Source organism: Euleptes europaea, chromosome 1 (assembly GCF_029931775.1).
Source record: "Euleptes europaea isolate rEulEur1 chromosome 1, rEulEur1.hap1, whole genome shotgun sequence".
Taxonomy (NCBI): domain Eukaryota; kingdom Metazoa; phylum Chordata; class Lepidosauria; order Squamata; family Sphaerodactylidae; genus Euleptes; species Euleptes europaea.
This window is the reverse complement of record NC_079312.1, coordinates 108,255,200-108,283,159: the sequence shown is the minus strand read 5'-3', so window position 1 is coordinate 108,283,159 and position 27,960 is coordinate 108,255,200. Positions and strand designations below refer to the sequence as shown.

The 27,960-nt window shown below is 42.2% G+C and overlaps 1 protein-coding gene across 3 annotated transcripts in view; it reads left to right on the top strand.

Moving 5' to 3' along the window:
- The window catches only part of TENM2 (teneurin transmembrane protein 2), an 860,742-nt gene that overhangs the window by 662,778 nt on the left and 170,004 nt on the right, over positions 1-27,960 (top strand). For all 3 annotated transcript variants that reach the window (XM_056867244.1, XM_056867243.1, XM_056867245.1), the window contains one exon: positions 2,048-2,170. In XM_056867244.1, coding sequence (XP_056723222.1) covers positions 2,048-2,170 — 123 coding nt within the window. The remainder of the gene's footprint in view (positions 1-2,047; positions 2,171-27,960) is intronic.

Below are 27,960 nucleotides of genomic sequence, written 5' to 3'. Positions count from 1 at the left end.
GAGTCCTGCTGAAGGAATGGGGGCAGACAACTGGGTCAGGAGAGGAATGGGCAGCAGAAGCCACGGCTGCAATTGTCTTCTGCGGCACAAGGCACTTTTAAAGAATATGCGCTTCTTTGGGTTGCAACCTGGCAAACCTATTAACAACATTTGTTATCTTTGCCTGTTTGTGTGTCAATCAAGCCTCTTATGAAGGTTTCCAGAATAGGTGAAAATCACCACAAGAGATATTCCAGATATGAATCTCTGTATTAGCATCAGTGATTGCTGACCAATTTTTATTATGAAAGGCTCCTAGATCTATAGCAACTGTGTAAGAGGCAGAAAGCAGTAGGTAAATATTTTCCTGGCAAAGAATTTTCACTGTTGAGAAAAATTTCTCTTGCTGTTTTCTACTGGTTACACAACTATTTGAAGACATCTGAGATCCACCAAGAAAAAGGGTGGAAACCCTTCACTTAAAATGTGATATTGGTATTGAATGATTGTAACTCTTTTTAAATGTTTGTTTGTTGTATTTGACCTAGGGTTGCCAGGTGGGTGATATCGGCGGGCAATTGCCTGCCAATCTACCCAGCCTTCCAGAGCCAGGGCTGCGTGTGCATGCATGCGATGACGGCACTTCCAGAAGTAAAACCAGAAGTGTCATCATCGCATGCGCGTGCATGGCCACAACAGCCCTGCCCCCTAAAACCTCCCACCAATTGGGAGGGGGGACCTGGCAACCCTAATTTGACCCGACTTTCTGCATCTTGGGCTGAATGCCTTTCCTTGAGAATCGAGGGTAGGGTGTGGGGTGCCCATATGGAATACATAGCCATCAATAATTGTCTCCAAAGAGCCATTTCACACATTGCCAAGAATCAAGTAAACACGGCTGTAGTGAGTCTCAGCTACCTCTGTAGTTGTGTGATAAATGTAAGTTTGCACAAATTTATTTGTCACATTCACATGCTGGCTTCTTAAGTATGTGTTGGTCTTTCTGCAAAGCTCTTGTGATCACAGGTTTTACAGATATGAAAGTGCTTCCAACAATCAGTTTAGCCAAAAACTATAATGGGACTAAATGCCCTGACCTGGATAGCCCCAGGCTAGCCTGATTTCGTCAGATCTCAGAAGCTAAGCAGGGTCGGCCCTACTTAATATTTGGCTGGGCAACCTCCTAGGAATACCAGAGTCATGATGCAGAAGGAGGCAATGGCAAACCACCTCTGAATGTCCCTTGCCTTGAAAACCCTATGGAGTTGCCATAAGTCAGCTGTGACTTGATGTCACACCCAAAAAAAAAGGGGGGGGACAAAAGAAAGGAATTTATGTAGCATGGGCAAAAGTGTCTTTATTGGTCCTCCTCCTAAAAATTGTCTGTCTTTTCCAGTGGTGCAATTCCCAAGCCTCTTCTAGAAATGTCATGAGAAGCCTCTTCTAACTTCATGGACTTCCTTAAAAGTCCATGAAGTTAGAGCTAAAAGGAAATGTTGTTTTTCTAACAATGAACACTTAATAGCTATCAGGAAACAAAAACTTTTCACAATGAGGTTTTAATATATGATAGCAAATACAAAAATACCCAGGAAAAAACCCTGGGTCCATTGTGAAGTTATATATTAATTATGCTATACTTGTGGATATAAGACTTTCAGCCTGATAATATGCGTGCTTACTAAAGATGCATGTCCCACATATTTCAGTGGGCATAGTACTGCAGCCTTCTTATGCAAAAATAATAAGACTTTTTTTTAAAGGATATTTTGACATATCTAAGGTAGAAAGAAAAGAGCAAGAAACTGGCTTTTCTATCTCCCATTTAAAATTATATGTAGCCCTATCAAATTTATGATTATAACATGACATAAAACAGTAATTTATCAAATATTAACTGCAGTAAGGCCTCTTTTACGTTTGGGAGGGCTGGGGAAATGTTGTCCCTTCCCCCGAGATATTCCTGATGTGACTAAAATTCTTCTCTCCCCCTACATGAGGTTTTTTTTTTTGTGTGTGTAATGTATGTATTATATGTTTATTTTTCCTGGCTTTGTCTGTCTTGCAGCAATGCATATGCTGGGGCTAAACTGGCAGCTACAACCAGCAGATGGACACACCTTCAACAATGGGATAAGGACTGGCTTGCCAGGCTCTGATGATGTAGCAACAATGCCATCTGGCGGTAAAGGTGAGGATACAGCAGCATCTTTTGCTCTTCAAAAATCCCTTGTCATGCAAATTCGCCTTTCACACATTGCAGTGTATAGTTAGAATTTTAAAATGAGCGTTCTCCATTTGTTCATATTAAACCTATTGTGCGCAATTAATTCCAAGGGGTATTGTGACGTATTGTTTGAGTGCTGCACTTTTTGTCTGTTGTCTGTTTTTTTAAAGCATAGCTGCACACTTGCAATTATTTGAAAATAATCCAGATCCTAGAATGCTCTTATTGAAGAAAAGTGTCCTTGAAAGTTCATATCGTCAATGAACTTTGTATTCATGGTGCATACTGTAGGACAGAGAGATCTTTTTAGCACTGTGGCTTTCATTTTGCCCTCAATTGGACCGATCAACCAAGAAAAGCATGGATTAGACATACAAAACTGGAGAGTCATTTTCCTGAAGCCAAGGTATTTTTTTTAGAAAAATACAGAGAGATTTTTGTTTATTACATGTATTTTGTTCATTACAATCACTTTCAGATATATATGCCTGTAGTATATTTTTGATCATGCTAAGTATCTTCATTGCCCATTGATTTTGGTTGCACTGTTGATGACAGCAGGAGGGAAGGCAGCATGGTATAGCCGGATCTCATCAGATCTCGGAAGCTAAGCAGGGTCAGTATTTGGATGAGAGACTACTAAGGAAGACTCTGCAGGGGAAGACAATGGCAAACCACCTCTACTTCTCAATTGCCTTGAAAGCCCCTTGCTGGGCTCACTGTAAGTCAGTTGTGACTTGATGGCACATACATTGATGACAGAATGAATTCAATATCATGGATAGGATTGCCAACTTTTCTTTTACTAACTGGCCTCTGTAGTTGATCTTTGAGAGTAGCTTGGTTTGCAGACGGTAGCATTTTTTCTCCCAGTTGTGAAAAGCTTTGCTTGCTGATGAAGGCACAAGAGGTAGCTTGGCAGTATCTTTTCTGGTCAGTTGGCAACTATAACAATTAAAAAAGTAGCCCTCTAAAGCACCATATGACAGGAAACTGAATTATTTTCCATGTTTGCTTTGTTTCTAATGTGGATTTGCTACTTTTTTCTCCTTGGTAGGGCCCTTGTGCCTTTATCATTGTATGACAGGGTGAAGTTCAATAAGCAAACCTTTATCTGTCATAGAGATGCAGTGATGAGAAACCCTTCATCTGTTTAGTTTCTGCCTGTCATGCAGCTGTTGAAGACACAGGAGCCCTGCCAGGAAAATAATAAAATGACCACACGTAACATCTACTGTCATTTCGAAAAGCAAAGGTGGATTGGAGTGGAAATGGAACACACTGGAGATAGTAAAGAGTTAGGAGGGCGTCTAATCGTCTTACTAAACTATGCTTCTCATGAAGCCACTGAAGAATGTTATATTTGAGTCCGTACGCATCTGCTCTGCAATAGTGAAATAAAAAAGAACTTCAAAGTGGCAGCAGAAAACAGGGCATGGGAGCAGAACGAGTCTGAAAGGTTTGCTGCCTTTTCCTCTTCATTCACTTAATTTAAAGTTAATATTGCCAGGCCAGCAATTTTTAAGAAGGCCTCTGTCAAGCTTTTCACACACCAGCTGTTTCAGGTCTTGCCTCCCTTGGCTGGCCAGAATGACCTTTCATAATTGACAGGGCTCAGAATGAAGCCAGCAAGAACTTTAAAAAAAAAAAAAAACACCTATGGCTTTTGAAAGAGAAAGAGAGACATATGTTAACCCTTGAAATATGAGCAGTGACATAATCCCGAATTATGATACTTTTTGCAGAACAGAGTGGGAAGGTTAGCCACATGGATGCCAATCCTCTGCACTTACCTTGGAATAAGCACTATTGAATGCTTTGAGAGATATGTCCAAAAAAGCATGCCTAGGAGCAAGCTGTTTAGAGAAGTTCTCTCTGTGTCGGTGTTCATGAGTTGGGTGGACATTTTGGCGCTAAGGAACGGACAGATTTTCTTCTTGCAACTGAAATGCTTTGTATTTTATCCAGAGAATGATCAAACACTGAACAGGGTTTTGTAATATGTTGAACTGCTATTAATCAGTGAAATCTCAGAAGTTCTGGCCTGGTTTGAAAAATGTTGGTGAAGCTGTAATAAACGGATAGAAAGATACATAATAGAGGTCTAAAAATACATGAGACAACTTCAGAGGGGAGGTAGAACTGACAAGATGAAAGCAAGTATTTTTCAGTAAAGATCCAAAAAATATAATTTTTATGAGTCCATAGCTAGCTGTCCAAAGGAACCAAATGGTGACACAAAACAATTAAAACAAAATAGAAAACAAATTTAAATGCATAAGAGGGAGCAGCCGAACAACAAAGGAAGCCATCTCAAGCAGGTCTACTCAGAGGAAAGTCCCATTTTATTCAATAGGGCTTACTTCCAAGAAAGTGTTTTTAGGATTGCAGCCAAATTTGTCTTTTTCAGCTGAAGATTTTCTGTGAAAAGATGTCTTAACACACATCTCCCACATATTTGTACGACTCCCCCCTCCTCACTGTAGACCCTTCTATGTCCCATGTTTTTTTGTTCACAAGGCTCTCCTGGCTCCAAGCATTAGCTTTTGGGGGACTCATGTGGGATTTTAGGGCTTTGGGGGGATAAGGAGACAGAAAAGAGCAGGTAACTGCTCACATTTGTAGGATCCAAGCTATTATTTCAACTAAACAAAATTATGTGCAAGTACATATATAGAAAGCTATGAAGCAATATTTTTTTCTATTTTCACAATATATATTGTAAAACACCAATCCTCAGTTCTCTCAGCCCCCCCCCTTCCAGCTATGTTGTATTTAGTTATTCTTTAGCTATGTTGTAGATACTTAGAGCGCAATCCTGAAGGGGGGAGTAGATCCGTGGTAGCCAGGAGCGGCTGAGCCACACCAGCTCCTCAGAAGCTTCTCAGATCATGTGGATACAAAAAAAAAAAAAATTTAAAAAATTAAATTATAGTAAAAGGGGGGGAAGGCCCCATTGCGCAGCCCTGCTGCTGCTCAAGGGGGCGTTCCTGGGTTGAAAGGGCTGTGGAAGCTCAGCCCCTGGAAACGCCCACCCCCCCATGCTGGCGTGGGCTTTCCCTTCTGGGAAAAGCCCTGCCGGTGTGGCTGCATTGGCAGAGGGGGCTGGCGGTGCCTGGCAGTGCCCAGACACTAGCGTGTTTGCCCCCATGCCGACATAGGTGCCACCTTATACCATGATAAAGTGGCACCTACGCCCGGGCACAGGGTCATGCTGGCTCCAAAAGAGTCCCCCCCCCTTCAATAATGGGCTGTTAACATTATTAGGAAGTATACCAAGTAAATTATACTTTGGAATACATTCATATGCAAACAGACAACAAGCTGGATTGTGGATTTATGCAGGACTGAATACTGGTAAAGATTTCAATTTCTGAGCAGCTGGGATGTTCATAATCTTAACATACTGTTTCTATGTCCTCTTGGGCCTTATATTGTAATTGCTATGAAACACAATTAATCTTTTAACTTATTACTGTATTATTTCTGGCTTGCGAAGGACTTCACCCTCACAGAAACTCTGTGAGATACATCACCATCATTCTCATTATGCTGAGGGAAAGCTGAAGGACAGTCTTCAAGGCCTTGCTTACTTCATTAGTGGTCAGCAATATCAAGCAAGGTGTGGTGGACAGGTTAAGTTTCACCTCTCTATAAGAGCAACCAATGGGAGCAGATGGAGTTAGGGAGAGGGAGACTTGACAACGGCAGTTAAGGGAATTGAAGAGAGCAGTTAGCAAGTTAAGAGCAGCTTAAAGCTGACTGAAAACAGTCAATTTGTAAGAAAAGATCCCAAATGTGGGAATAGGGAAAACGTTCAAAAGTTCAGTTGAAAAGAACACTGTAACCTTTACCTGACTTTCTTCAGTGTTATGTTCAAACCATAAATAAAAGTTAACTTCTTGTTTGTTTAACCCTGTGGGCTGGTTGTCGTGGGGGTGTGTGTGGATGACACACATACAGGCTAAGATCTCGGTCTGTATATATTTTCGGGTATAAATGAATGGTGGCAGTGTGTGAATGGGAGTCCCCAAACCCAATAACTCTGTGTAGTGTTTGAGTGAGGGGGAAATTATTTAAAGGGGGTTGGGCTACCCTCTCTACTGATGTCTCTGTGAGTGAGAGAGAGGACCTGAGAGGTAAAAGGGTCATGGCTGTTGTCTATATATTTTAAGAGACAAGAAAGGTAGGGGGGTTTCATGGCCTGATTTACCTATAACCATGAACCTGTGGGAGAGAGGTTGTGAAGGGTGGTAGGCACTTGTGTGAGTAAGAAAAGATTGAATTTAACAAGGGTTGTTATTTCCTGTAGTAGTTGGGGTTGCCAGATCCCTCTTCGCAACCGGCAGGAGGTTTTTGACACAGAGCCTGGCAGGATTTGGGGAGGGGAGGGACTTCACTGCCATAGAGTCCAATTGCTAAAGTGGCAATTTTCTCCAGAGGAACTGATCTCTATTGGCTGGAGATCAGTTGTAATAGCAGGAGATCTCCAGCTAGTACCTGGAGGTTGGCAACCCTAGTAGTAGTATAACACCATGAAAGTCATATTTTACATAATTACCTGAGTAAAAAGACGGGTCCCTGACACAAAGAGTTTAAAATATGAATGTTGGCAGATTGGGACAGGGATTCAGAGATGGGTAGCAGAGACAAGAGTACAAAAAGGTTTAAGGTGAGCAAGTGGAGCTACATATATTGCTTCATTTCAATTGGAAATGAAGATGAAAGGATTAAGACAAAGGCTAATTTTAGAACATTTAGAAAAGCACCCATTAAATCTTCCAAGATGGTGGCTAATTAGCATAGTCGTAAGAAAAAGAGGGTTTTTATATTGCCCCTTGGCCCTGTCCTTCATTTATATTCTAAGCCAGGTTGTTTGCTTGAGACTGTAGTTTATGCTGTGCCATTTTCAGTATTTTCTGGAGGAAAGATGATAAATGGAGACCTTTGGCCTAGGAGGTTCTCCATCTGTCACCACTGAGAAGTGCGAAGCTACATTCTGCAAGGCACAGAGCAATACAGTCATTTTGACTGGGTAAATAATACTTCTCTAAAAACGAGTAAGTGATGTTTAATAGAGATCAGTCTTCTATTTACAAGGGGCTAAATGCATGTTTGACTTACATATCAAGATGGCTTCCCTGGGTAAAAAGCAGAGATAAGCATTTAAAACTTCATTTTATAAAGGTATTTGACAAAAGAGTAAACCAGAGTTACGATGTATTTTCGCCAACTTTGAAGATATTCAATCTACAGTACATGACCTGTATCATTTTTATAACAAGGCATTAGAATTTGTTTAGCATCTTGTAGTTTCCGCAGGCTTCTCTTTGTTTTTTGTTTTTCTCTAACTTATGCTACATCAGGTTCTTTTCTGGAATGTTCCTCATGACTTTGACTATAGTTCTTTATTAGCCCACTAAAATATACACATTTAAAATTAAAAATATGGGGTGACTCAATCGGAAGAGATACAGTCATTCAAGCAGCAGATGAAAACAAAATGAGCAATGCGACAAACAAAAATGAACATGCATAGCAGTCCTCTAGGAGCCCCTAGAAAATGCAAGTTGCTTTTAAGTTTGTAATTAGTGCAAATTTTGTTACAGAAGATATGCATATTTAGGAAGGATGAGGTTATAGAATTTACTAAAAAAAAACCTGCTGATATCTTTATAAATGGTGACACATTCTTCCTGACCCTGTGTAGATCTTCTTGGTATTAAGGGGCATCATGTTCAACATGGGTGACTCCCCCCCCCCAAAAAAAAAGCATAGGTCCAGACTGTTAAATATCCTTTTAATCAAATGATATTCTATGGAAGCTTATGTTCTATCAAGATGTAATATCTACTCAGACTGGCAGAGGTTCTCCAGGATCTCAGGTAAAGGCCTTTCACGGCACCTACAATCTGATCCTTTTCGTAGAAGATGCTGGGAATTGAACCTGGGACCTTCTGCATGCTAAGCAGATGCTCTACCACAGAGCCACCGACACAGCAAATCACACATGCAAATCACAAAAGAAGTGTAACAGGGCAAGACACAAAGGGGGTAAAAACTCCTCAGAGGAAAAAAAAACTTTCCCTTTTGACCCCCATATGGGGGGGTTAGGTTTAGGGTTGCCAACCTAACTGATCTCCAGCCAATAGAGATCAGTTCACTTGGAGAAAATGGCCACTTTGGCAATTGGACTCTATGGCAGTGAAGTCCCTCCCCACACCCTACCCTCCTCAGGCTCCACCCCCAAAATCTCCAGCTGTTTCCCAACCCAGATCTGGCAACCCTAATTAGGTTTAACAGGGTGCTGCATGTGCACAGACATCACTCTGCCTTGGAGACCAGGCAGTGTGAGAGGCAAAACACATAAGAAATTCTGGAAAGCTAGCTTGCCTCACTGGGACAAAGGAGTGAAAATGCCATCCCTGGACCCATGGAAGATATTATATGTTGAGAGGACAATGGCGTACCTCTCATCTTCCTGCAGCTGAGGGATGAATGGAGGGGCTTGATCCACTGACAAGCTGTGTCACAGCCCCAGACCTGTACCATGTTATCTTTAGCAACAGGAACACCACAATGATGACTACAAAAAAGATGAAGGGCTGCATCTGAGCCAGCCTGAATGAGATGTGGTCAGACAAGGCAAGTTTTCAAGGTAGTTGTTCCCTTGAATATCTGCTGTCTAGGATGTTCCTCCCCTTCATGCCATCTCAGGGAAACCTGGGGACTGATCGGATATCCCCTCTCTAGCCTCTTCCCTTTATCTTTATGGGGAAAGCTATCATCCCCATGCAGTATTGCTCAGTAACTCAGAGGGTTTAGCCTCCACATAAATGAGTGCAGAATTGTGTTCCAACCTGACAGCTCCCGCCCTCTGCAGATTTGGGTGTGCCTTTAAGCCCATAAATGTCAGTGAGTTCACATGTCCCTAAAGTCTAAGTAGGACAGAGCTGTTAATAACAGCCAAGAGACTGAGTTGTGAGCTGGGAAATCAAATTTCACCATTCATCACAATGTAACCTAAAGAATTACCCACAATTCTCTCAGTGCCCTACCACATAATTATAATGGGGGAAATGGTATCAACTTATCCTATATTGTTGTGGTAAGGATCACTGAAGTAAACATTGTTGTGGGTCACTGCACCCTGCCAGATCTGGGTTCAAATCCCAGACTAATTTTAACCATGCTTTTTCGCAGCATCAAGTCCATATCTTTTAAAAAGGGAAATAATGGTGCTCTAACTGGCAGGGCTAGAATGAAGATTATTATGATAAAAATATATTGCTTCTCCCTGAAAAGCCTCAGTTCCATCCCATTTTAATGGTGGAGATCACTAACACAGAGGTACAGGCCATACTTTTTAAAGTAAAGGGTTCCAGGCTTACCTGGAGCCTGATTTGCTAGGGCCGGGAGGGGGTAAAGTGCAGCAGGTGTCTGGCATGCAGAGGGCCAGGCGAGGAGCATGCTGCCGAATCGCTGCAGCTGTTCTGGCTCTCAGCAAGCTGCTCAGGGAGCGGCCGCGAGCCAGCCAATCAGCTCTCTGTTCTTCTAATTGAAGGGGCCTGTGAGAACTGCTGGTGTTGTGGATGGGCGGAGCTTTCTGGGGACGGAGGCAGTTTTCACTCCAGTTCTTCTTCCCAGCATATAAAGGGGAGCCGTATGCGGGAGGCTTCAGTCCATCACCGGCTTTCGTCCCACCCTTCCTCCCTAGTTCTTGTTATTGTTAAAGGTTCAATTATTGTCACAACTTATGCAGGGTGAGCATTGGGCAGAATCCATTTCTGGAGGAAAGCGGTCTGCAAGCCCCTTTCCTGTTTCAGGGGATCCCAATAAGGAATTTTGGGGAGAGGCACGGTGGTAAGACAAGCCAGTTCGGGGTCTGTCTGAGTGGCTTCTCCCCAGGTGGCAGTGGGATTTACCAAGTGGCTCACATCCAAGTATTTCCCATCACTGTTATCCCTAGCTACTCCCAGCAGGACTGCTGGAGTAGGATTGGGGTTGGCAGATGTTTTGGATCCTGTCCATATGCGGCGCCAATGCTTTACAACTATTAAGAAAGTTAAAATAAATAGGTTGTGGCCGTTTACCTCCATAACTTTTTCTTCTAAGACTTTGTGTGGTGTGTTGTTTATGGTATTCTTGTTGAAGGGTTTGAATTGCAAGCCTCTCCTCCCCACTAGCCCTGGACTATAAAAAAAAATTACACAACTATAGTTACACATCCAAAGTTTCTCACTCCCAGTTGCGTGACTCATCTACAAAACTATGGTAATTGAATGCTACAAATAAAGAGCCATATTGCAAAAGCTTCACCTTTCGCAAATTAACATCCATTTGCATTAGTTGCAATTAAAAGAACGTATTTCTTTTCCACAAATATCCCACATTTACTCAGATATGTTGGAAATACTACTATTAATTATTTGCTGCACCTGCTGCAGCTATTTTGGAGACATATGATTCAAGTTTGTCATCTGTAGAGATTTCAAGCATTTTGTTCCTTACTGGTTACATTTGTTTGAAGAAGATTATTTACAATGACAACATGCAAACCCGTCATATAACAAAAATCAAGCATTTTCCATTTTTAATACAGTTTATTACAACATTAACATTTTATATTTTCACATTCCTGTGGTATAATACAGAAATAAGAGCCATTTCTGCATAACAGAAGTCTGTACAACAGAAAAAGAAATACGGGGAAGCAGTGGCTAAAGCTCTTTGTTAAGTATTTTGAGAACGTTCTGAAATCTGTTTCCTTCTCCTAGTTCAGAGAGGTTCCAATAAACTTTTCAAAACCAAATAAACCTTTTATTTTTCTACCACTGGAGGCAAATCTGACTGAGAGGCTTATCACACCCAGTCCAGGAAACGTGTTGAAAACACCTTAAAAGCGTTTGTCCTCAATGTGAGTTCCAATTCCCCCCCTGCACTCCTGCCTGTTCTAACGTCTCTGAAACGTCTGCTTTCAGAGCGCACCTCCAGTAAAATAGCGCGCACACAAGAGAGAGGGGGGCGTGGAGGGAGCAACACGTAATCGTGATGTTGCTTGGGTTCCCCTCTACCTCCCACCCTCGGCATTTTAGATCGTCGTTGCAACGGGACGATAGGACAGTGGCCTCACAACTTCCCCCCGACGCCTCTAGTTCTCACACGCACACAACCCACATGCAGAACTCTCTAATCAGATTGCATTGTAACCGACTAGTGAAACTAATGCGGGGGGGGGGGGGAAGGTGCCCTAGAAGTTGGGTGGTTGGGAAAACAGAGGGGTCTTGCAATCAGTCGGGACCCAGAAGCAGAACAGGGAAAGTCCCTCTGCCTAGAGATGGGGGGGGGGGTTACACTAGAAGTTATCATGGTTTAAATAAAGTGGGGGCTTGCAAGCGTAATTTCTCCAATTACCAGAGGCTGCCAGGAATGCTCACTGTGGTGGTTTGGAGGTTAAGAAAGGTTTTTTTTCCCTCCAAAAACATGAAATTCCCATTGAGGCTAGGTAGAGAGCAGACAAATCCCCATTATGATGGGGGGGGGGAAATGCTTGGCAATACAATCCACCCACTCATGTTTAAGTGGTGGTACAGTCCAAGCACAAACCAATCAAAAGGAGCATGTCCCATCTGGGATCCTGTAGCCTGCTCTCTTCCACCCCCTCCCCTTCGTCTCAACAAACAAGCCTCCCTTTGACCCAACGATAGCGAAAGCAGATGGCGATAAAAAAAAATGGAGGACGCAAGCAAATAAAAGAGAAAAATCTTTGATTGGGACCCTGCACCAATACAAATGGTTGATCTAATGTTCCAACGGTCCTGTGTTCCTTTGTAAGACCACAAGCACTTGGGTGGGGGTGAATTAAGTAACAATAATGATTGGTGGATGCAAACGGGAGGGGAGGGGGAAGGTGGGATGGGAGGAGAAAGGCTTTTCATTGGGCGTTGCAAAAAAAGGGGAGGAGAACTGAATAGCGTATGTAACTGAACGCGCCCCTTGGATTGCCGGTTTTGAAACGACATAACGAAATACATCGTGGTATAGGTGTTTTGGGGAAAAACAGATGTCTGGCGCTTCCAAAGCATTTCCAAGCCGAAGTGGGAGGTCTGAGGATTAATCTAACCTGGATAACACGTTTTTGTAAACGTAGTATATACTGAGTTGGTTGGGCCCCTGAGTTTGTCAAGAATCTCAGGAACAGACATGCCGGAGTGTGACAAATTTCATGCACTAGCTAGATTACACAGTATTTATTCCTGAGTAATCTAGACTGTTCTTATTTTTGGGGGGGTGACTCTGTACTATATGGTGTAAAAATAAGAATAGATACTTCTGTTAGCAAAATGTGAGGCAACAGTTATGTCAGGAAAACTATGAGAACCCATCATTTATTGCTATAAAAATGTCATGATCCATGACAGATCTCGGACAGATGCGCCAGGGTTCCAGAATCTGTGTATATTTTACTTGTGGTTAGTAGTATATTTTGGAATTCTGTTATCTTTTGCCACAGACATTTTAAATGCCTAAATATTTTTCTTATTTTATTCCGTCTTGTATTTTATTACTACATTTTTATTCCCTCTTCCTCTAAGGAGCTCAAAGTTAAATAAAAGTTTCTCCTTCCTCCATTTTATCTTCACAACAACCCTATGTGGTAGGTTAGGCTGAAAGAGAATAACTGGCTCAATAAGTAGGGTTGCCAACCTCCAGGTGGTGGCTGGAAATCTCCCGCTATTGCAACTGATCTCCAGGCGACAGTGATCAGTTCACCTGGAGAAAATGGCTGCTTTGGAAGGTGGACTCTGTGGCATTGAAGTCCCTCTCCTCCCCAAACCTCACCCTCTTCAGGCTCCACCCCCAGGTATCTCCAGGTATTTCCCAACTTGGAGCTGACAACCCTACCAATAAGTTTTATGCCTAGGCCTCCCCAGCCTTAGACTGACACTCTGATCACTGTACCTCCCTGGCTCACAAGCTCTTTCCTTTTCAGACCTTCTGCTTATTGTTCTCTTCTGCACTAATCATCTGTGGTGTGTAGGATAGGGCTCATGACTCTTGTACCGCTTGCACGTACATAAGCTGTGTACAGGAAAACCAATCAGGTGTAGAAGCCAGGGGTGGGGTCAGTGTGTGTGTAATCCTTGATTATTCCCACCGTTAGTCATCTGCACACAATTTAAAAAGTGATGATTTGAGGCAGACACACCTTTCTCCTCCCCACCACTACCGCATTACAATTTTGTCCCGCGCTTGCTACTATCGTATCTCGCAACATGTTCATGAGGATGCCCTGTGCTACGTGTACTCTGTGTACATTTCTGGCATGTGCTAATAACACTGATGTGTCACTGGAAAAGTCTGCAATGTGTGGACTCCAAGAAAAATAAACTATAGAGTCCAGATTTCTGCAGTACTGGGCTCTCTAGAAAAGTACACTTAAGGACTCAATAAAATTCTGTACTGTGATATTAGCGATTCTGTAATACGATGTTAAAAATAACCTCACACTGAAGACTGTATACATCACGAGTCTCTGTCATATTATGTTTTAATAATTATGGACCTGTTCACCCAGGCATCTTAAAAAAAAAAAAAAAAAAAACACTCAACAAAAACACTCTGGTGTCTTCACTGAGCAGAAGCTACCAAAATCCCAGGCTCAATCTTCCATCAATCCCTGGGCTGCAGAATCATGGAAGTGCAGTTCCATGGCACTTCAGAAAGATTTTCCTTGTTAAAGTGTGTAACGTAAGCTGCACAAGTTATTTTTCTTCAGATTCAGCTCCCTCACCGAGATCTCTAGAAGTTAAATCTCTGCATAGGATAAGAGCCAGTGTGGTGTGGCGCTTAGAGCAGCGGTTCCCAAACCTTTTGAGTCATGGAACACTTTTCAGGAGAGAAATTTGTCACGGAGCACTAATTTTCACCTAACACCTATATACTAAACTGAATGACAGGAGTATTTTTCTTGCCAATCTCTTCACGGAGCACTAGGAGATGTTTCTCGGAGCACCAAGTGCTCTATGGAGCACAGTTTGGGAACCGCTGGCTTAGAGTTTGGGGCGACAACGGGGGTGGGGGGAGTTGGTTTCAAATCTTCACTTTTCCCTCAAGCTCACTGGATGGCCACAGCAATCCTGCCATTGCACACCCTGCAGCTGCTGAACTATATTTCAAACTATTGATGGCATGTTGGTGGACAATTACTTTGTTAAATATAGCTTTAATCAATAGGACATGATATTGGCTTTTAAAGGGACAGGGCATAGGCTATTGCAGAATAAAACCAATACAGCAGGTGAGTAGGGCTTTCATAAATGTGTACCAGGGGCAGTGATCCTTGATATTAGAACAGGCAAATGACAGTGATGTACCTTTGTTCTATCTGAAATGTTGGGATGTATGCATTGTATGTGCCTGTTTTACAGGCATAGGTGTTACCGTCCTGAGGGGACAAACAGCGGATGGTACCCAGATCCTGTAAACCCGTTTCTGTGTTGAACACTCCACTTGGTAAAAAGGTTACCATTCTCTGCTGGAGATAGACAAAACAGAGACTTTTGAATTAGAGCCAAAAGGAGCGTTAGTGTTCAGTTGGAGGTAGCGAATTAATACTGGAGTCTCAGTGGGATATTTGCACTTTTTTTTTAGTATTAGTAATTACAGTAGTAGTTGCACTTGCAAAGTTACAACAGAGACTCAGCAGAACTATAAGGAAGGGCTATTAGCAGAATTTATTGACAGCTCAACACTGTATCATATATGGCAAGAACTGTATTAATAGACAGTGAAATACAAGTCTGCAGGGGCCTTCTAAGAGTTCAAATGATCCCGGAGCTAGCTGCACTGCTTACAGAATTAATGGGAATGAAGTATAATGTTGTAGGCAGTTCTCAGTATTCACTTGTATTTGCCAGAGATAACAATATATGATACGGAATACTTCCTGAAGCAGATTTATGCAGGGAAGCTTTATAACTTCTGTTTTGTCTAATCTACAAAGCATTTCATTTCTTTAACTTATTTGTAGCATATTTTATTGTTTCAATTTTTGAAGTGTAAGATGAAATATGGCGATACTTTCCAAACAGATTAGTTGCTAATACTTGCATGGGCCTCTATAACTCTTTGTAACATATTACCTCCTTAGCTGTTTGAAATATTTTATGTCATTTCCCAGCTGGATAGTCTCTCCAGATATACCTGATCACTCTTCCATACTGTTAATAGAATCCGTGTGCACTGGAAAACTTGATCAGTTTAAGATTGCCATGAACAAATGAAGATTTACAGTGAATTAATGTTAACCAACAAGTTGAAATTATTATTTCTCAAGTAGGTTTTTTATACCTCCTTGATAAGTACTGCAGCTCTCTACTGCATTAGAAAAAAGAAACAATAAATAAGAAATCACTTTTTTTTTAACCTGGGTGCTTCACTTCTGTCTTGTTTGTTTCTGACCCCTTTAATGCCCATAGACATTTTAGAATTAGATTTATTTTGGAGTGGCCACCTCTGTTTGCAGTGGGAAATTTTCTTTAGAAGTAGGTGGGGCAATTGCAGGGGCAGGAATAGAAAAATGAACCCTCACTTTCACTCAGCCTAGCATCTGGTTTTAATTATTATCTGCAAACCACCTCGCTGTGACTTGCCCATATGAAAGAATACATGCATCTGAGCTTGTGCAGAATGGCCTTCACTGACCAGAAAATAATCACTGTAAAGAGGCTGTTCTCACCCCCCTCAAAATCTGAGATTAGGGTTAAAAGACTCAGGCAGGTTTAAACTTCAGAATGTCTCACTGCATAAAAACAAGTACTTTTTTTTTTTTACTATAGAAGACAGAGCATAATATCCAGGTAGTTTTAATCCTCATCACCCTCCACCACAAAAAATAAGGCACTTAGAAGAAACAAAATCAGTGCTGTCAAACTCATTTGTTACGAGGGCTGGCTATTATGACATAAATATCACTTGGTCGGGCAAGATAAGAGCTTTCAAGGGGCCAGGTCCAGTCCGCGGGCTGTATGTTTGACACCCCTGGTCCAAATCTGTACCAAAAATAATCAATTCTCTGAATGCTGAATTGTAAACATTTTACATATATATTTCCCCCCTCACAACACAGTATCCACACATGTCTACCTACCTGTTATTAGGGGATATTTTCTAGGTTAGCGGAAGGGAGTCACAGGCACGTGTAATTAAGAACCTCCTATTTTAATAATCAAGACATTAATCAATTGCTATCTCTATCCCTCCCAGCTTTCCCAACACAGTTTCAAATCCTACCCCACAATCTTATGCCCTGCAACATCTTACTTACACTAAATAAATCAACAATGGACTCACAGTATAATCATATACAAATCACTTAGCCCTAGATCATTACAAATATATGGCTTTTTCTAAAACTTCTATGTATGCCTGCCTGTGATAAATATTGCACTTGTGAATTCAAGATGGAAGGCACTAACAGCACTAGATTTCATGCATTATTGATTTCCATGTGATTTTTATTTTTTAGTCTGGTAAATAGCTAGGGCTGTTGCGGGGAGGGGGCAAGGAGGGCACACGCCACCCCTGTGGCATGCAGAGAGGGCGGCAGAACCGCCTCTCTCTCCTACAGGAGGAACAGGTCAGGTAGAAGAGGCAGTTTTACCACCCTCTCTGCATGCCACAGGGGCAGCAGCTGCCCTCCTCGCCCCTCCTGGCTACAGCCCTGTAAATAGCCCACCTCTTTAAAGCCACATGACAGTTACCTTGTAGTTAGGGTTGCCATCCTCCAGGTAGTACCTGGAGATCTCCCACTATTACAACTGATCTCCAGCCGATAGAGATCAGTTCACTTGGAGAAAATGGCCACCTTGGCAATTGGACTATGGCCTTGAAGTCCCTCCCTGAACCCTGCCCTCCTCAGGCTCCACCCCAAAAATCTCCTGCTGGTGGTGAAGAGGGACCTGCCAACCCTACTTGTAGTATATATGTAGCAGTGTGTGGAAATATACTATTCAATGTGACATCACCAAGACTCACCCTATAATATCCCAAGATCCCACCCATGAAATCTTTGAGCCCCCACCCAATGATTTCAGTATTTAGGATGAAACAGACCTCTCCCTCCCCCCCCCCCCCCCAGTATAATCATGGCTTCTCACTGTACATTTTCTGGCTAACAGACCTGATATCAACGTAGCAGGTTGGTATGTTTGTTTTCAGTGTCTGCATTTTAAGTAGTTTAGGTTGCTATTGTTTTTGTCTTCACATTTGAATGGGTCATATCACCAAATAGGTGAAGTATCTGTGAATTATAACGTTCTGATTAATAATATGGAAAAGCTGTAAAAATATTCCAAGTAAATAAGTTGTTCTGTGAAACAAAAGCCTGCTTTTGATATTTCTGCATGTGGTTGGAGAGTGACACTAGCCACCAGGCTCACCCATCCAACCTCAGGAATCCTCCCAGATGTCTACTTGTGGGTGTAACACTGAAATGGAGGGCATGCACATAAACAAATATAGAAAAAAACAGACCACACAATTGGGCTTGTGCGCATGGAGCTTTGCATGTATATAGCCAGTTCAAAATTTATTCCCATGAATATACTGGGAACATTGAAGCAGGGCCATTATGTCAATGTTATATAGAGCGTTTATAGAGCCATCGTGGTGTAGTGGTTAAGAGCGGTGGTTTGGAGCAGCAGACTCTGATCTGGAGAACCGGGCTTGATTCCCCGCTCCTCCACATGAGTGGTGGCCACTAATCTGGTGAACTGGGTTGGTTTCCCCACTCCTCCAAATGAAGCCAGCTGGGTGACCTTGGGCTAGTCACAGTTCTCTCCGAATACTCTCCGCCCCACTTACCTCACAGGATGTCTGTAGTGGGGAAGGGAAGGTGATTGTAAGCTGGTTTGATTCTTCCTTAAGTGGTAGAGAAAATCGTCATATAAAAACCAACTCTTATTATTATTATTATTGCAAGTGTTTCATTATGGAACAAAGTAGGAAAAATGGTGTGGGTTTTTGGCTTATTGGGAGATATGAGTTGCATGGTGCTGAGGATTGAGTTTGGGTAGAAGTTACTAGTAGTGGCATGCTGAGGTCCATTGGTGTCCCTGATGACTGTTTAGAGGAATAGGTATAGGGATCAGCTGCACACTCAACTGTTCATGGTTCCTGAAACAATAAACATGGCTTCAACTCATGGCTTCAATTCAAGCCACTTCAACTCAAGCCAGAACCACGACTATCTTGGAATCAGAGATTCACCAAGTAGGATACAGGCTCAAATGGTGGGGTGGCTTTGGAGGCGGAGAAGCCATTACCACATTAGCATACCCACACAATTGATGTGGCTGCTTCCAGTCTGTTCCCTAGATAGAGTTCATATAAAATTCCTAAGTCCTTGCAGACTGTCAGGTAGTGTTTAAGGAGCCAGTTTGATTTCGTCTCTTGGTTTATGCAAGTGATTAGTAGCTCTAGCATCATCAACGTGCGGACTGAGTTGATTGAGAACTGTGACATGGATTTGTCTGCGAGAAATTATTTCCGAATATCAAGTACATGACATAAACATGCCTCCTCTGTACATCCTACATACAAAGGCTTCCTTGGAACATAAAAAGAAGATTTAGAATTAGACCAAGGCTTTATCTAGTCCAGTATTCTTATTCTGACAGTACAGTTCAGTGCTTCTGGGAAGGGCATGAGCAAGTCTTGAAGGCCATAGCCGTCCCACCTTGTTTGCCCCCAAAGGTTGGTATTAATATGACCCGAACCAGGAGGGTCCATTTAGCTATCATGGCTAACAGCTTCCATGAAACTTTGATGCCCCGTTAAAGTTACCATCAGCATATCTTGTATCAAATTCCTAAAAATACTTAAGCACTGTGTGAATACTTTCTTTTGTGTGATTCTACTACCGGTCAGCTTTATTGGATGACTTTGAGTGTTGGAAGACAGAGGAAAAAATACCTCAACACATTTTCCTTCACCATCCATAACTTTATAAACCTCTTTATGTCTCCCTTTTGTCAGTGTGTTTCTAAATTCAAAAGTCACAAATGTTTTCATCTTTCCTTGTATGTAAGATACTCCACCCCTTGATCATTTTGGCTAGCCTTTTCTATAGCTTTTCTATTACTGTAATATCCTTTTTTTGAGATGGAGAAACTGCAATAGAATAGAAACATAGCCCACACAATAGATGCGCAAAAAGGCATTATTATAAATTCTGGGGTCATAGAAAGGTGAAACCAAGGCACAGTGAAAAAAAATCACTGAATAAATTAAATTTTACCTGTCCTGATAAAGATCCTTGGGGAATCCTATTTGCGTTTTTCCTTTGTGAGAACAGCCCATTTACATCTTCTTTTTGTTCCTGGTTACAGGTCCCTTTGTACCCCTCCCTGCCACTGAGCACAACTGGAATTACATGCAAGTTTCTGTCCACAGTTTGTCCAAGTCTAGTTTTAGCAAGAGCCAGGTACATTTTCTGCTCTCGGGTGTGTCGGTAGTTCTTTAGAATTTTGAGAAGCAATTGAGTGCACTCAAAACAAGTGAAAAAGCTGCCGTGGTTCTGCCTGTATTAGCATCATTGGAATTGCTCAGGAGGGAACAGAGTGTGTCTAGCGTTCATTAACTGCCTAGAGCATTGTACGTGGGGATATATTGAGCTTTTTGGGGTCGTAGCCTGGAAATCCACACAAATTTACCATTCAGATCAATTTATTTTTGGTGCAACCTTCTTTTTATAATCGTGAAAAAAGAAGTGGTGCAGCCTACAATGATACCGTGATCACAGACAATCTGGAGGCAGAGCTTTACCATTCCAAATAAAGATCAGTGGTTCTTTACAAAGAATTTAATTGTGAAAAACAACCCTGGTATGTCCTCTGGGTTCTTTTTCAGGATAATTACTTTTTCTTTTCTTTTTTTAACATCCAAGTAGAGATTTTCCTTTTTTTCTGTATATTTAGTATTTCACCGAGAATCTACAGGTATGTTTTTCAGAAGCAGAAATGCCCACGTGGGAATATGTATGCTTATGTTTGCAACCAAGGATTTGCCATCCTAGTTCTTGAAATAAAAGAACCCTTGAGTGCTAGAATTCTGGGCTTTGCTTCCCATCAGTGTCACTGGCTGACCTGGTGATGAGTAAATTGCAGTTCTTTTTATATTTAGCATCTCTCCCTCTTGTTCTCGTTCTCGCTTTCTCTCTCTTTGTATTGTGAGAATGCTGATACCTGGTTGTGATGCTTGATTCATCAGTGTGTTCAAGGCACTCGAAAGTTCTGAGATGAAAGACAGTGCACGTAGGACAATTGTTCCATTTTGCTTCTTCACTTGATGCCTCTTGAAGATGATGAGTCACTCAGGCATAGCTACAGAGGTGTGTAGCTTGACATTACGTTAATCCCATTTATTCCATTTGTTGCCAATGTGCTTGTGTGGGTTCCCTTTGCCTTTTCTATTGTGCTGTGATATTGCTGAAGACCCATTAACCTAGTTTTTTTTTTAAAAAGACACAGCTTATTAAAAACTGTTATTCAAAGATTAACAATGTTCCATCAAAGCATTATTTTACCATGTAAAGACATTGGCAATAGAATATATTTAAATGGCTTTTCATTACATGCAAGTGCAAGCCTCAAGAGCATAGGCAATTTGGAATTGAAAATTGAAAACTTGCTGCGGTGGTAATTACATTTAAAGACAATGGATGCAGTGGATATGTTTTGGTACTTACTTGGATTATGCACAGTACCCTGCCAGATCATTATGCCCTTGTTGAAAATGTGTTTCTCAAAGATAATGTTTGGTAATGATTACCACAGATTTTGGCAAATTGATTCAATTTCAGATGTTTAGTTACATATACCAAGTACACTCCCTTCTGTGGGCATACTCACAAATTGATCTACTGTACACTCATGATTAATGTGAGCACATCAGGTGGTTTACCAACTTGAATTATTAGTATTTGCGTTGGAAGAGTTTTAAAAAATCATCAGTTTTATTATGTTTCCAGGTAGTAGAAATGGAAGAAAGTTTAATGGAGATTAGTTCACCCCAGGTTGGCATTGTGTACTTGAAAATACTTGTTGTGTGCCAGTCTAATAGATAGGGTTGCCAACCTCCAGGATTAAATGATCTCCAGACGACAGAGGTCAGTTCCCATGGAGAAAGTAGCTTTGGAAGGTGGTGTCCATAGCATTACACCCTGCTGCGGTCCCTCCCCTCCCCAAATCCTGCCCTCCCCAGGGTCCACCCTCATATCTCCAGGAATTTTCCAACCTGGAGCTGGCAATCTTAGCAGCAGGTACCATAGATTCAGAGATGAGGTTTACAGGTTCAGTGGAAGCTCTCAAGGAGTACCTATGCTGCCTCAGAAGTATTAGAAGTAGCCAAGTACCCATCAGGCCTGAAGACACAACCTCATTTTGGGGGCTCTTTAAAGGATAGAGCCAGCATACTTGAGTGACCTCTAGAATTACTCCTGCAATTTGGAAAGTAGAATTAAGGTCTTCGAGTAGTTGGTGTATTTGCAAAGAAAAAGGTCACATGTTTGTGTCTTATCAGATATGCACTGAGGATTGCATGTTTGGATTTCCCTGCAGTTTTTAAAAGCCGTTTGGGGGGATGTAGTGGCCCAATTGAGATTGGGACTACAGTATACCACCACCACCATTTTCCTGGCCTGGAAACAGTCAAATGCGAAATAGCAAAACTTAAGTGTGCCTGTTACTTCAGCCCATTGGGGCAAATAGCGGCTCCCTAGAGCTGTGTCAAATCAGTAAAATGACAGAACGGTAGGGTTGCCAACCTCCAGGTACTAGCTGGAGATCTCCTGCTATCACAACTGATCTCTGGCCAATAGAGATCAGTTCACCTGGAGAAAATGGCCACTTCGGCAATTGGACTGTATGGCAAACCTAACCCTCCTCAGGCTCCGCCCCAAAAACCTCTCACCGAAGGGAAAGAGGAACCTGGCAACCCTACAGAAGGGAAGGACACCATACTATCCCCTTTTGCTTGTGTCTCAACCTGAATTAGTGCCCACATGTGCCTGAAAATTGTTTAAATAACACTTGCTGCAAGATCCAAACAGAGAACTCTCAGCACACCCTGACAAGAGTTCTGATTAGATGGGTATGGAAGCAGTAATGGGTGCTACACCTCTTCTAAATATTCATGAGTTTTCCTTTATGTTTTGGGCAAGCTTGAAACACAAAGAGCATCTGAGGTAGGCTTTTGGACAAAGAACTTTGACTCACTTCTCTGCTACTATGCCATCTAGTCTGCCAGTTTTGAGGTGTGTGTTCCTGAAAGTGGGCAACTTGTAGGGATTCTGCTGCCCAGCCATCTCTCTTCCTGGGATAGCTGATCAGATCTTGGGTGTGGGTGTGCCAGTGGAGACCCCACGACTGGTGGTCCTGGGGGACTTTGACATCTATGCTGATGCCAGTCTGTCAGGCGTAGCTCAGCATTTCATGGCCTCCATGACAACCATGAGCCTGTCCCAAGTGATTAGCGGACCCACACATTTAGCAGGGCACATACTGTGTTTGGTCTGTTACACTGCCAGGGAGGATGATCTGGAGGTAGGGGTGTTAAAGCCCCTACCTGGCGTGGGGCAGATCATTACCTGATAGAAATCAGACATACTGCTTCCTCTTTTCTCCACAGGGTGCTGGACCTGTTAAGATGGTCTGCCCCAGGCACCTGATGGATCCTGATGGGTTCCTGTTGGTGCTTGGGGATTTTCCCACCTCGGTTGCTGACAGTTCTGTCGAGGTTCTGACTGTGTCTGAAATAGGGAGATGGCCTGGGTTGTTGAAACAATCGCCCCTAAGCATTCTCTCCCTACAGGCAGAGCCAAGCAATCTCCCTGATTCACTGGGGAGCAAATGGCAATGAAATAGGAGTGATGACGGCTAGAGTGCCACTGGCAAAAACCTCAGAGTGACACTTATTGAACACGGCATACAGCCTATATTAGAGCCGATTTTGTGGCTGTGAAGATGGTGAAAAGGCAATATTTCTTCCCTACCATTGCATCTGCATGTAATAGTCCATCTGAGCTGCTTCATGTGGATCAGGGACTTTTACATCATAGCCCCAAGGATTTGACCGCTGGCCATACGACAGCCCGCTGTGATCAATCTGCCCCTTACTTTGCAGACAAAATCACTCAGAACTGCTCTGGGTTAAATACCGGGGTGGATGCATGGCCAGATAATGTACCTTTGGCATCTGCTTGTCTGATTTATATGGCTACTTTTCAGGTTGTGGATCCTGAGGATGCGGACAAGATCCCTGGACAGGTGGGACCTACTACCTGTGTTCTCAACCCTTGCCCTTCCTGGGTGAGAAAAGCTGCCAGAGAGGCATTAGCTGAGTGGGTAAGGGGAGTGGTAAATGCTTCCTTGAGAGTGGGGGTTGTGCCATCCATGCTCAAGGAGGCAGTGATTAGACTTATTTTGGAAAAAGAAATAATCTCTGTGACCTACTATGTTAGAAAATTTCCTGCCAGTCTTTTATCTTCCATTCTTGGGCAAGGTGCTAACATGAGTAGTTGTCTGTCAGCTCCAGGGGTTCTTGGAAGAGACTGGTTTTCTGAACCCATTTCAATCTGGCTTCTGGCCAGGATTTGGGACAGAGACTACTTTGGTCACCTTGGTTGATAACCTTGAGAACTAGACAGAGGGAATGTGACCATGCTAGGTCTGCTGGATCTCTCAATGGCCTTTGATATTGTCCACCATAGTATCCTACTGGGCTGCCTCTCAGCACTGGGACTATGTGACACTATATTATGGTGGTTCTAGTCCTATCTGGAGGAGTTGGTCTCAGATGATAGTATTGGGGAATTCTCCTGTGCCCCACAGCCATTGACCTGTGGGGGCTGCAGAGTTCGATCTTAAACCCTGTGCTATTTAATATCTATATGAAGCCACTGGAAGAGGTCATCAGGAAATACGGGCTGTGATGTCAGCAATATGTGGATGTTACCCAGCTCAACCTTTCTTTCAACCGGTGCTTGGAGTCAGTAATGGGCTGGGTGAGGGTGAACAAGCTGAAATTTAATCCCAAAAAGACAGAGCTTCTCTTAGTTAGCAGAAAGGCAGACCAAGGACTTCAGAACACTCCTGTCTTGAATGGGGTTATATCCCCCTTGAAAAATCAGGTTTGCAGCTTGGGAATGCTGCTTGACAAAGCCGTCATCTTAGAAAATCAGGCGGCTGCCGTGGCTGTTTCTACACATTCTGTGTGGCTGTTTCTATTTAGAGTTATGTCCGATCTCACTCTTTGACATTTTGTGGTTGGCTGAGCCTTCTGTGGCAGCTATTTTGTAGTTGCACCCACCACATTGTGACAGAATTCCGAAGGCACCTGCAGCTCCAAAAGTCTGGGGAGTCCTGCTCTAGTGAAATCCTTCTATATTTCCCCTTTGGCTATGTTGCCAGCTAACTATTTGTACTTTCTGCTTAATTAGATTATTAGTGGAATAAAACTCTTCTGGAAACCTAAGTACCTGATCCTTTGGGGAGAGTGATCCTTCAGATAAATGACCCCCAACTCTCTTGAGCCCCGCACACTGCTCAGGCTATGCAATACATTGACAGTCCTAAAAGACAGCTCTGTCTCTAGTTGAGAGAGAAACTCAGAAGCAAGGAGAAGAAGAAGAACTGGTTTTTATACCCTGATTTTCCCTGCCTTTAAGGAGTCTCAAAACGGCTTACATTCTCCCTCCCTTCCTCTCCGCATAACAGACACCTCATGAGGTAGGTGGGGCTGAGAGAGTTCGGAGAAAACTGTGACAAGGCCAGGGTCACCCAGCAGGCTTCATGTGTAGGAGTGGGGAAACAAATCCAGTTCACCAGATTAGAGTCCACCGCTCTTAACCACTACACAAAGGCAAGCTGTCGGGAATGGTACATTTGATATCTTCTCTGATACACTTGCATCTAGCCAGGGAGAACAGAGACCGTGGCCAGAAACGTCATGTAACAGAAAATGCGGGAGACATGAAGTTCCTGATTATTTGGCACACACCCCATGCCCCTGGTGATTGGTCGTTTCAAATTGACCAATGAGGGCCTTCCCTGCCCCGGGAAACGACAAATCACCAGGGGCGGGGGTGTTGCAAGCTAAACAGGAACTGTGCACGTCTCCCACATTTTCTGTTTACATGGATGGATTTGCACACAGTTTCATCCCTGCTTTTCAAGGTAATGCATACAGTTTCCCCCCAGCCAGGGTAAATTTGATCCTGGCTGAAACGGGGAATAAAGTGGGTTAAGGGACCATGCGTTTTTGGCCCATTCCAGTACAGTACTGTTCCAGTACTGTACTGGGAAAATTCCAATAACTGGACTTGGTGGTGACCCACTACCTAGTTCTGACTAAGTTCTGATCAAAAGGAGCCCAAACTAGGTAATATTTTATTCTCAAATTCCTTCTCCTCAGTGCTTTAGCTTAGGTGCTGAGCCCGTGGCAGCAGTTGCAAGGGAGTAAGATAAGGGCTAAGGAGGGGAGGACCGTGCCACCTGACTTATGTTTAAAATGAAAGAATATGCGGATTGTAGATAAACTGTGCTCAGATACTGTTATTAGCTTTACACCTGACCTGATCATTTAAATTTGGTACTGTTATTCACTCTTTTGAAGGAGCTTTGGGTGTTATGAGAAGCACTGGCAAGTAGGTAAGTGAGTGCCTTGCATTTCCATTGTAATATCTGAATGGGAATTCCCACACTAATGCGCCAGCTGGGTGCTCATCTGAAGTCTGTAAATCCCATTTCATGTGAGTACCCCTTCAGACAGTACAGCCTGCACAAAAAGCAAGATTCACTCATACATCTACTTGTTAGTGCTTCTCAAAACAACAAACACACCTCACAAAACATGACACCTATCCTTACTCAATGAAAAAAAATTGTACTATGTTCAGGAGAACATATTACAAGAAGATATATATATCTTCTTGTAATATATAACTGATTTATCATTGCTCCAAGATGTTTATTTGTTTATTTTATTTCATTAGCCCCCTGATTTGGGGACCAAAAATAACTTGCATAATTCGCCTCTCCTCCATTTTTTCCTTACAGCAGCCCTGTGAGGCAAGTTAGGAAGAGAGGGTGTGACTGGCCCAAGGTCACTTCCCAGGCAGAGTGGGGATTTGAACATGGGTCTCCCAAATCCTAGTCTAACCACTATACCACACTGACTGTCTATAAGAATACTAGCTACTAGCCTTTAAAAAAACAAAAAAACAAAAACAGATTCACAGAAGTTCGTTTAATGAATCACTGTTTTCTATTATCATTAAAAACAGGTCCTCCATTTTCAGAAGTGCTATACTTTTAATTTTCAGATGCTGAGGATAAACATCAGGGAATGACTGTTTTCTAACTGCCTTATTTGTGAACTTCTCAAGGAGACTTGAGTGACCACTGCTGTACTGCTGAGTTAAATGATACTATTTATCACTGTGATTATTGTGTTCTCATGCTTATAGTACCTACCACTAATGACTATGAGCAGATGACAAAAATAATAAAGTCATACCTATCCAAGTACCATTGCTGAAAATGCAAGAATGAAATTGTTGGTTAAGAATGACAGTTCCGCAGACACTGAGAGATATAGTCTACAGCTGATTGGCCATAAATTTTGGCACTATCAGCAAGAGGATCTCAATAAAGAAAATTTGTTTTTACTTTCAACTGGTCAAGTCCCAAACAATGTGCAGCTTAGAAAACACACATTTATTTTCACTCTAGCCCTCTAACTGAGCTCTGGGGAAAAACTTCCACATATTGCATTTGAGGCATATTTCTAACTCCAAGCCAAATTCCAGAGTACATTTGGGTAGAAAAATTCCTTCAAAAACAAAAATGTTTGTGGTGGAAGATACTGTGTTTCATAGTACCAAAACATCCAGAGCTTACACTTGAACATGAGGCAGAAGGTTTCTTTTGTCTAGATTCATACTCCCGGTTTGTATATTAAATTACTCAAACTGGTGTGGTTCCTTTACCAAGGGTTTATTTTTATTTTTTTGAAAGAACAAAAACTGTGCTTGGAATCTAAGATATTACACAACTAATAAACTTTTTTGCATGTTAAAGAAACATAGCTAAATCAGAGGTTCCCAATCTGTGCTCCGTGGAGCGCTTGGTGCTTCGCGAAACATCTCCTAGTGCTCCATGAAGGGATTGGAAAGAAAAATACTACTGTCATTCAGTTTAGTATATAGTTGCTAGATGAAAATGAGTGCGCTGTGACGAATTTCTCTCCTTAAAAGTGCTCAAAAAAGTGACTTAAAAGGTTTGGGAACCTCTGATAAAACAATCATTTCTAATATTTTTTGATTCTTGAGTATTTTTCTGCCACATGAATCTCTATTGTCCAGGTTGTCAGAAAGTGTCTTCAGATTGTCTTGAATGTCTCAAATTGTCTCGAATTTATGGGGTACTATTACTGTTTACTTTTTTTACAGAAAGTAAACTAAGTGATAAGTGACTATACTTTGAGAACATTGTTTGCTACTATAACAGGTGACAATATCCTAGGAGGTAAAGGTTTTATCTGTGCTTTCAGCTAAACAAGTACAGCGATGGTGGCAAATCCCCCTCTGCGGTGTTTTCAGTGCCAGTCCTGTATCTAGCACAAGCAAATCTAAAGCTGTAACTATATATATAATCTTTACTTGTTTATATCCTTTTATATTTTGATTAAGA